General features: G+C 49.2%; 2 protein-coding genes across 2 annotated transcripts; one reads left to right on the forward strand and one right to left on the reverse strand.

The window, feature by feature from the left end:
- The first annotated feature begins 6,725 nt into the window (after positions 1-6,725).
- Positions 6,726-8,429, forward strand: LOC123062958 (pentatricopeptide repeat-containing protein At3g21470-like). Its single transcript, XM_044486663.1, has one exon. It carries the CDS (start codon positions 6,794-6,796, stop codon positions 8,417-8,419), a length of 1,626 nt encoding a protein of 541 aa, XP_044342598.1. The 5' UTR covers positions 6,726-6,793; the 3' UTR covers positions 8,420-8,429.
- Positions 8,430-8,440: 11 nt separating this feature from the next.
- On the reverse strand, positions 8,441-9,903 carry LOC123062959 (stearoyl-[acyl-carrier-protein] 9-desaturase 1, chloroplastic). Its single transcript, XM_044486664.1, has 2 exons — positions 9,249-9,903; positions 8,441-9,170 (listed from the first exon to the last, which is right to left on the reverse strand). Exons 1-2 carry the CDS (start codon positions 9,813-9,815, stop codon positions 8,601-8,603), a joined length of 1,137 nt encoding a protein of 378 aa, XP_044342599.1. The 5' UTR covers positions 9,816-9,903; the 3' UTR covers positions 8,441-8,600.
- Between the last annotated feature and the right edge of the window lie 304 nt (positions 9,904-10,207).

The raw sequence follows: 10,207 nt of genomic DNA on the forward strand, positions 1-10,207 counted from the left end.
ACCTCGCCCGGAGCAGAGTATGTGGCTAGTCTATGGTGTGATCGGTTACCATTAAGGATTGGTAACTATGTTTTTCCCTCAAACCTAATAGTATTGGAATCTCAAGGATTGGATGTGATATTAGGCATGGATTGGTTATCAAAGTATGAAGGGAATATTGAATGTGCTAGTAAGTCAATTTTGCTTACCACCCCAGAAGGGAGAAGGATCAAGTATGTATCCCGACATGTGCCAAAGAGGACTCAAGTAAATTGCTTAACAGGAGTTGTGCAGGAGGAAGTACCGGTGGTAAGGGATTTCCCTGATGTATTTCCAAAGGAGTTGCCAGGCACGCCACCGGATAGAGATATTGAGTTTTTGATTGAGCTATTGCCAGGCACAGGGCCAATATCAAAGAGACCATATAGGATGCCAGCAAAGGATTTGGTGGAAATTAAGAAGCAGATTAAGGAGTTACTGGATAAAGGATATATTCGCCCAAGTTCTTCACCTTGGGGATCGCCGGTACTTCTGGTGGAGAAGAAAGATGGATCTTTAAGGATGGTTGTTGATTATCGAGGATTGAATGAAGTAACAATCAAGAACAAGTACCCACTACCTATGATCAACGATGTGTTTGATCGATTGCAAGGAGCTAAGGTATTTTCCAAGATCGATCTGCGATCAGGATACCACCAGTTGAAGATTCGAGAACAGGATATTCCGAAGACAACTTTTACTACCAGGTATGGGCTGTATGAGTACACCGTTATGTCATTTGGTCTGACTAACGCACTTGCCTATTTTATGAACATGATGAACAAAGTGTTTATGGAGTTTTTGGATAAGTTCGTCGTAGTGTTCATTGATGATATCCTGGTTTATTCGAAGAATGAAGAGGAACATACGGAGCATTTACGTTTGGTACTTGGAAAGCTCAGAGAACATCAGTTATATGCCAAGTTCAGCAAATGTGAGTTTTGGTTGAAAGAAGTAGGATTCCTCGGACACGTTATATCTGGAGAAGGTATAGCAGTAGATCCCGCTAAAGTTGAAACCGTGACCAAGTGGGAAGCCCCAACAACAGTTGGAGAGATCCGGAGTTTTCTTGGACTCGCAGGGTACTACCGGAGATTTATTGAGAATTTCTCAAAGATTGCGAAGCCTATGACGGAGTTGTTAAAGAAGGATACCAAGTTCATATGGACGGAGGAGTGTGAGGCTAGTTTCCAAGAGTTGAAGAAACGCTTGGTTACCTCACCAGTGTTGATTTTGCCAGACCAGACCAAGGATTATGAGGTGTATTGCGACGCTTCATGTCGAGGACTTGGAGCAGTGCTTATGCAGGAAGGGAGAGTTGTTTCATATGCCTCAAGACAACTGAAGCCTCATGAGTTGAATTATGCTACGCATGATTTGGAGTTAGCAGCCGTAGTGCATGCATTGAAGACATGGAGACATTTCCTCATTGGAAATCATTGTGAGGTGTACACGGATCATAAGAGTTTGAAGTACATTTTCACACAGAAGGAATTAAACCTCAGACAAAGGAGATGTTGGAGCTTATCAAGGATTATGATATGAAATTGCACTATCATCCTGGAAAGGCTAATGTAGTAGCTGATGCATTAAGCCGTAAGAGCCATGTCAATACATTAATGACGGGAGAAATACCCAAGGAGTTAGCAGTAAATCTTCGTGAACTGTGTTTGGAAATAGTTCCGAGAGGCTATGTAGCAGCATTGGAGATTCAGTCAACTTTGATGGATAAAATCAGAGAAGCTCAGAAAGCTGACAAGGAGATTGCCGCTATAAAGCAGAAACTGAGCAAAGGAAAAGCTAAAGGATTTCGTGAGGATGAGCACGACACCCTATGGTTTGAAGACCGTGTTTACGTGCCCAATGACCCGGAGATCAGGAAGTTGATTTTGCAAGAGGCACACAATTCACCGTATTCAATTCACCCAGGAAATACCAAGATGTATTTGGATTTGAAGGATATTTTCTGGTGGACCGGAATGAAGAAGGATATTGCGGAGTATGTAGCAGTTTGTGATGTATGCCAGAGAGTAAAGGCAGAGCATCAGAAGCCAGCAGGATTGTTACAACCATTGCCGATACCCGAATGGAAGTGGGATAAGCTAGGCATGGATTTTATCACGGGATTGCCCAGGACTCGTTCAGGCTATGACTCGATTTGGGTTGTAGTTGATCGATTGACGAGAGTAGCTCATTTCATCCCAGTAAAGACCACTTACACCAGTGCTAAGTTGGCAAAGATATACATGACCAGGATCATATGTTTGCATGGAGTTCCGAGGAGTATCGTATCGGATAGAGGAACCCAGTTTACCTCAAAGTTCTGGAAGCAGTTGCACGAAACTTTGGGAACCAGGCTAGAATTCAGTACAACTTTTTATCCACAGACAGATGGACAGACCGAGAGAGTCAATCAGATTTTGGAGGATATGCTGAGAGCTTGTGCGCTAGATTACGGATCTAGTTGGGACGATAATTTGCCATATGCAGAGTTCTCTTACAACAACAGTTATCAAACCGGTTTAAAGATGGCCCCTTTTGAAGCCTTGTACGGAAGGAGGTGCAGGACACCGTTGTCATGGAACGAAGTTGGAGACCGCCATTTGTTTGGACCTGACTTGATTAAAGAGTCTGAACAGAAGGTGAAGTTGATTCGCGATAGGCTCAAGGTAGCCCAGTCCAGACAGAAGAGTTATGCAGATTCTAAACGCAAGGAGACAGTTTACGAAGTCAGAGATAGAGCTTATCTTCGAGTATCTCCACTTCGAGGAACAAAGCGTTTTGGAGTAAAAGGGAAGTTAGCGCCATGATTTGTAGGACCATATCGAGTTTTGGAACGTATGGGAGAAGTCGCCTACAAGTTGGAATTGCCCGAAGGATTGTCAGGAGTTCATAATGTGTTCCGCGTTTCTCAGTTAAAGAAATGTCACACGGAGATGGCTAAAATACCGTTGAGAGACACAGTGCCATTGGAAACTATTCAGTTGGATAACGATTTTACCTACGAGGAGAACCAGTTAAGATCCTCGAGTTTGCCAGTCGAGTCACTCGCAGCAAGGTTATCAAGTTTTGCAAAGTTTAGTGGAGCCATCACACGGAGGATGAAGCCACCTGGGAGCGAGTGGAAGATTTGCTCAAAGACCACCCTCACCTATTTTCTAGCCAACCCGAATCTCGAGGGCGAGATTCATCTTAAGGGGGGTAGGTTTGTAACATCCCAAATTTTCAATTTGGAATGTTATACTTTAGATCATCAATGCATATCATATTTTATTTTGCATTTTGGTTGATCCTAGAAATTCTCGCAACTCAATGACCCACAGAGAGAGTTGGGGATTTTGTTATTTTCATATTTGAGTTTTCTCAAATTTTGGGAATAGGATCATTTGATTTTATTTATTTTATCATCAATTATTTCCATTACAAAAAATTGAGAGAGGGAATAAAATGACTTTCCCAAAATAAAGAAATATTAAGGATTTAATAATAAAATCAAATAATATTTTATTGCGGAGTTTTCCGGTGTTTTATTTGAATTTAGGAAATATGTGTGTTTTTCAAAAGTGCATTTAGATCCCAAATAAATGTTCACCTTGTACGGCTTGATTTTAGAAGCCCGTGAAAATTTATTTCGGAATTTTTGGAGTCTGTTTAGTATTTATTTTTATTTTTCTTCCGAGCGGAATAAAAAGAAGAAGTACGAACTGACCTAGGGGCCGTGTCCGACCCGGACTCCCGGCCCACTAGGCTATATAAGCCGGGGGGGGGAGGCCCAGCCGAAGCCAGCCACCCGCGCCCAAACCCTAGCGCCGCCCGCCACCCCCAGCGCCCGCCGCCGCCGCCGCCGCACGTCGCCCGAGGTTTGCCGCCGCCTCGTTTTCCGTGCCGTCGTTAAAAAAAATCGGCGTTCGTCGTTTTTCTTTTTCTCGGATTAAATCCGCGATTTTTCTGATTGCGATTCCTGATCCGATTTTCGTTTTAGTATAACTTTTCGCTCGTTTATCAGAATCAGGCGATTCAAGCGCCTAGAGTTTTGTCTCGAAACCCTCTATCCGAATAACCAACTTAAACAAGTTTTTGCCACTGTAAAATTTGCCCTAGATCCAGATTACTAGAATGAAGTTGTTTTCTTTCGCCGTTTGACTTTCGTTGCTTCGTTTGATTTGATTTTTTGCCAACCGGAGTTCTTAAGTTGAACCTTCTGGTTAGATCTCTTATTTGAGTTTTACCTATGCATTAGATGAGTACTTATTGTATGCTTGTTTGTTTGTTTGTGATAGAGTACCCGGAGTGCGCCGCCTGTTACTTCGAATCGTTAGGTTTCCCGGATCATCAGCAAGGCAAGTAACACTTTGATCATACCTTTTCTACTATCCAGTTTTATCGCATTAGATCAATCCTCACACATTGCATGATTAGGATCTAATTAAATTGTGGGATGGGAAGTAGATGAGGTAGTACCTACTACCTGTTATTATCAAACCTTTGGGAGTTACTTCTACGTTTTCTTATTATGCCATGCTATGCTAGTAGACGTGGATTGGGTGAGTGATATCCATGACAGATGTGAGATTGTTAATTAATGGTTTATCTAAGGTGGCAAGTTAAACACACATCTGGGTGGATTGAGACACCTGGGTATTCCAGGACTTGCCTGTTTTCTTTTGGACCGCAACTCAGGCTCAAAGGGATCATGAGACTATTCATACTAAAAACTTCCGTGTGCAGCCACAAGCTATTATGGGCTCTAGCATAATTGACTAAGTTGTGCGAACTCTTACAGTGGTAGACTAGCAGATGTAGGGGATGTAGGTGGTACGGTCTACTCGATCATAAGATGCTAGCGCTTCTAAAAGACTATGTCTCGGTCATCCGTCTTCTCAAACACCGTGTAGTGCGAGAAACCAAACGGAGGCGATCAAGTCTTGTGGGGAAAAGTGCGCAAACCTCTGCAGAGTGTAATAAACTAATCATGGTTAGCCGTGTCCCCGGTTATGGACATCTTGAGTATCTAGTACTTGGATTATCATGTGAATCTCAACATGTTACTCTAAATTAATTTTGTTGGGTTATGTTTAATGATGATGCTTAATTGGGATTGAGAACGCTGTCAACCATTCTCAATGTTTAACAACCACCATGATAGTAATTAAATTTATTCCTTTGAAGTAGGGAAAATTTGGCTTTACGCAAAACTATAACCATAGAGCTTTCCACCAGCGAAATATGCATATAGTATAGTTATTTCATTCCATTACTCTCTATGTTTTACCTTGCCAGCATATTCCATGTGCTGACCCGTTTCGGGCTGCAACGTTAATGTTGCAGACTTTTCAGACGACGATTAAGGAGTTTTTAGGTCGTGGTTCTATACTCAGTGATGCCGTTGGAGTTGATGGACTCACTTATCTTCCAAGCCTTCCGTTGTTATCGTTATTAGATGGCCTTAAGCCATATTTATTGTAATAAGTTCTCGTTTGAGACACTCGATGTAATAAGTGTGTGATTGCTACTCTGCTATAAATCCTCCGAGTACTGTGTGGTGTCAGCATTCCTGATCCAGGGATGACACCGGAGTACAGAGATCAGACTGTTTGAGGTCTGGTCGCTACAGTAACTTCACCACCTCCATGAGGAGGTTACTAGATAACATGCGTTGCTTGTAACCAAACACCATGGCTTGTGTTTCCGACTAAATAAGCGGGCAACCAAACAACCTACCTTTCGTTTCGTCCGGCTAGAAGGTATGCAGACAAGCAGACAACATACAAATGTTGGTTTTTGCCTATTTTTTTCTCGGCCAGGCTGAACTGGAATACAGATGCAATGCACACAAAATAATGCGAGCAAAACCAAACACACCCTTGTTGATCATGTTACTATTTAGCTCAGACACACGTGCGCGGTGTATCACTAGACGGAGGGCTCACCCTTCACATTGATGCATAGTTGGTTGATGCAATGAAGAAGTTCAAACTTGAGGAGATGAAGGCCGCTTTTGAGAAGTGGAAAAATTATGGTCTTTGATACGACAGTAACATGTTCTTCTGTTTTTGGGGTCGATGAATTTGAAAAACTTGTTGAACATTGTTATTGATCAACAAGTAAAACAAAACATTGAGATGCAGTTCGCTTTTAAAACTGTTAAAGGGTGTGTTTAGGACACATCTAGATGTGCTATAATTATTACGCATCTAAATGAGTGAATCAAGCATAAAGAGAAAAAGAAAAAAGAGAAAGAAAATATTCACACAAATCTCAATGTAAGATCAATGACATATGACTTAGATATGCAATACCTATGGCTTAAAACTGTTAAATGTATGATAGAATTGCTGTTGATCTGGAGGCAATTGTCATTGTCAGAAAATAAAACAAAAATAAACCAAATGTCTGACTCTTATCAGTACGAAAACATCTACTCTCTTCCTCTCATAATATAAAATTATTTTTGACACTACATTAATGTAAAAAACGCTCTTATATTATACTCCCTCCGTTCCTAAATACTTGTCTTCCTAGAGATTTCAACAAGTGACTACATACGGCGCAAAATGAGTGAATCTACACTTTAAAATATGTCTACATACATCCGTATGTTGAGTCTATTTGAAATGCCTAGAAAGACAAGTATTTGGGAACGGAGGGAGTATATTATGACAGAGGGAGTAGATCAATAGCAAATCAAGGGCATCACCTTCCGCATTACAAGCCGACCGATGAGGGTGGCATCCCCTGAAAGTCCGGACGAGTCCGCCCGCCCCTGCCATCGTCCATGGCTAGCCGAGCGAAGCAGCTCCACGCGCACTACCTGGTGGCCGCGCTCGGCGACCCTGACAAGTGGACCTGCCTCGTCAAGGAGTACGCCGCCAATGCCTCCCTCCGGGACGCCGCCCTCGTCTACGCCAGGCACCTGCCCCGCCAGACGCACCACCTGCCCCTCCTCCCCGCCCTCCTCAAGGCCGCCGCCTCCCGCGCCGGCCCCGGCCTCGGCCTCGGCAGGTCCCTCCACGGCGAGGCCGTCAAGTCCGCGTTCGCCGGCGAGCTGCTCGTGGGCACCACGCTGGTGTCCATGTACTGCAAGTGCGGCCTCCTCGCCGACGCGCGCCGCGTGTTCGACGGAATGCCGGGCAGGAACGTGGTCACCTGCAACGCGATGCTCGCCGGGTACGCCGCGGCCGGCGACACGGGGCAGGCGGAGGCGCTGTTCGGCCGCATGGGCTCCCGGACGTCCGTCACGTGGGCGACGATGATCCGCGGGTTCGCCGAGAAGGGGGACATGGCGGGGGCGCGGAGGTGGTTCGACGCGACGCCCATGGGCATGCGGACCGTCGTCACGTGGACCGTGCTCGTGCACGGCTATGTGGCCGCCGGGGACATGGAGACCGCGAGGGAGCTGTTCTACGCCATGCCCGCGAGGAACGTGTTCGTGTGGTCGTCGATGGTCACGGGGTACTTCAAGGCCGGCGATGCCGACGAGGCGCGGGCAATGTTCGACAGGGTTCCGGTGCGGAACCTGGTGAGCTGGAACGCGCTGATTGCCGGGTACGCGCAAATCGGGCGCTCCGAGGAGGCGTTGCATGCCTTTCACTCGATGTTGGAGGACAGGGTCAAGCCGGACGAGTTCACCATGGCCAGCGTGCTGTCTGCCTGCGCGCAGCTCGGGTCGCTAAAGCAAGGGAGGAAGGCTCATGAGTTCATGGACCGGACGCGTATACGGAAGAACCACTTCGTTTTGAATGGCCTGGTTGATATGTACGCCAAGTGCGGCGACCTCGAGTACGCCCGCAAGGTGTTCGACAGCATCCAACGGAGGAATACCGAATGCTGGAACTCGATGATCTCCGCGCTCGCAAGCCATGGACGGAGCGAAGAGGCGATACAGCTGTTTTCCCAGATGGAGTGCTCGGAGCAGAAGCCCAATGGGGTCACACTCCTCGCCGTGCTTGGAGCTTGTACCCACGGAGGGTTTGTGGAAGAAGGCCTAAGGGTTTTCAACAGTTTCGGCGCGTATGGAGTCGCTGCCGGAGTGGAGCATTACGGTTGCCTGGTCGATCTCCTGGGCCGTGCAGGAAGACTCGAGGAAGCTCATGCGATTGTCAAGAGCATGGCGATGGAGCCTAACGAGGTCATCTGGGGCGCTCTTCTCGGAGCTTGCAGGGTGCATGACAATGCAGAGATGTCTGAACGGGTGTCAGATGAGATCAACCAGTTGCGCTCTGATGGTGCATCAACCAATGACGCGGAGTACATCATGCTGTCAAATATCTTGGCCGCGTCCGAGAGGTGGGAGCAGGCAGAGCGCGTCAGGAGAAAGATGGCGAACCATGGGGTTGAGAAGACTCCCGGGTGCAGTTCAGTTGAGCTTGACATTCCTGAACACAAAGTGCGTTGCAGATAGTAGTACATTGTTGCAGCGATATCAAACTGTAAGTTCATTTCATTATCAAACTGATAGTAGTACATTGTTTCCAAATTCAAAAGAAACTATAGAACAACTTTGCAAAGAGAGAAAACAAAAGAACACAGAAGGACAGTGACAGGATCATCTCACTATCTCAGTCTCAGAAGTCAGACCAACACTAGACAACCACTTCCCTATCAAAGATCCAGCTGAACCTGACCTTCCTGGGCTCGTCTTTCTTGGCCCTGTCGGCCGCCCTCTCCGCCGCGCGCCGCATCCTCGGCGCGAGCCCGCAGACGAAGTCCCGGGCCCTCCGGCCTTCGCCGGAGAGCCCGCCCTCCAGCGCCTCCAGCTTCCACCGCTTGACGAGGAACTCGACGATGTCGGTGTAGTCCTGCGCGGTGTACACGCCGAGGCGCTGGGCCACGGACGCGAAATGCTCGAACAGGCTCATGTCGCTGCCGTCGTGCATGAGGTGCGCGGGCATGGTGATCCGCTTGCGCATCATGTCCGCGATGGCGAGCATGGCGCCGTCCGAGTCGAGCTGCAGCAGCTGCTCCACGATGCGGCTGTAGGCCGTCTCGTGGCGCTTCTCGTCGGCGGCGATGGTGCCGCAAGTGCGCGCCAGCACGTCGTCGCCGTGCGCCCTGGCGAGCCGCGCGGTGTTGCCGTGGGAGACGGCCGTGGCGCGCTCCTGGAAGCTCGTGTACACAAAGCCCAGGTACGGGTTGTTCTCCGTCCTCGGGTCCTGCAATTGCTCAGCATGTCAGATGAGATTGTACTCCTCGTTCAACAGATTCGTTCAAGAAGCTCTGACTCTGCGTACCATGCCGGAGCCGATGAGGTACTGGACGGTCTTCTCGACCATGCGCATGTCGACGCGGCCGGAGAGGTACATGTACTTGTTGAGGACGTCGCCGTGGCGGTTCTCCTCGGCGGTCCAGGCGCGGGTCCAGACGGCCCAGGGGCAGGCGCTGGCGCCGGTCTCGTCGCGGACGCCGTCGAGGGTGTTGATCATGGTCTGGTACGTGGGGAGCGCCTCCTCGGTGACCATGTCCCCCACCAGCACCACGAAGTAGTCGTCGGGCAGCGCCGCGGCGCGGGCCCGCAGCTCGCGCACCTCGTGCTCGAACATCTCGGACGACGAGTCCGGCAGGAAGTCCGCCGGCTGCCAGATGTCCTCCACGGGCCGGAGCAGCGGCAGCAGCGACCCCGCCGCCCAGCCCCGCAGCGACTGGAACACCTCCGCCTTCTCCGGCGGCATCGAGTGCGTCACGCCGCGCTGCACCGACGGCGCCGCCGCCGCCACGGCCGACACGCGGCATTGCCGGCGCGGGAGGGGCCGCGCCGCCGCCGGGTGGCCGGGGACGCGGAGGAGGCCCTGGGCCTGCATTGTGGCTAGCTCCCGACCGATGGGTGAGTAGTGGCGGTGCGGTGGGGTGGTGTTGTTGCGTCGTCGGACTGCCACGGCTGCGGTGTCGGGGCTCCGTATATAAACTGCGGCGTCGGGGCGGTACCGCCGGACTGCCGGAGGCGGAAAACCAGTGGGTGCGTGCAGTGGTTTTGTGCCGGGAGCGGGCTGGCTGATTCTGTGGGTGTTTCGGGGAGCTGCTACAGACCGTGGTCCGCCCCCGGGTTGAGCTTTTTTTTGGACGGGTCCGCCCCCAGGTTGAGGAGTACAGTGTACAGACGCAGTTGTCCATCTGAACCGAGGCACTCGAACAGCACGTGTTGGTTGGTTGGCTGGCCACGCCAACAGTTGCGGCCGCCACGAGGCTGGTCACG

Source organism: Triticum aestivum, chromosome 3A, assembly GCF_018294505.1.
Source record: "Triticum aestivum cultivar Chinese Spring chromosome 3A, IWGSC CS RefSeq v2.1, whole genome shotgun sequence".
Lineage (NCBI taxonomy): Eukaryota > Viridiplantae > Streptophyta > Magnoliopsida > Poales > Poaceae > Triticum > Triticum aestivum.

Bases quoted from the DNA above. Each gene is read 5' to 3' on its own strand.
- LOC123062958 (XM_044486663.1), top strand. From the start codon at position 6,794: ATGGCTAGCCGAGCGAAGCAGCTCCACGCGCACTACCTGGTGGCCGCG.
- LOC123062959 (XM_044486664.1), bottom strand. From the start codon at position 9,815: ATGCAGGCCCAGGGCCTCCTCCGCGTCCCCGGCCACCCGGCGGCGGCG. The intron at 9,171-9,248 runs GTACGCAGAGTC...GAGCAATTGCAG, and splicing joins ACCTCATCGGCTCCGGCATG to GACCCGAGGACGGAGAACAA.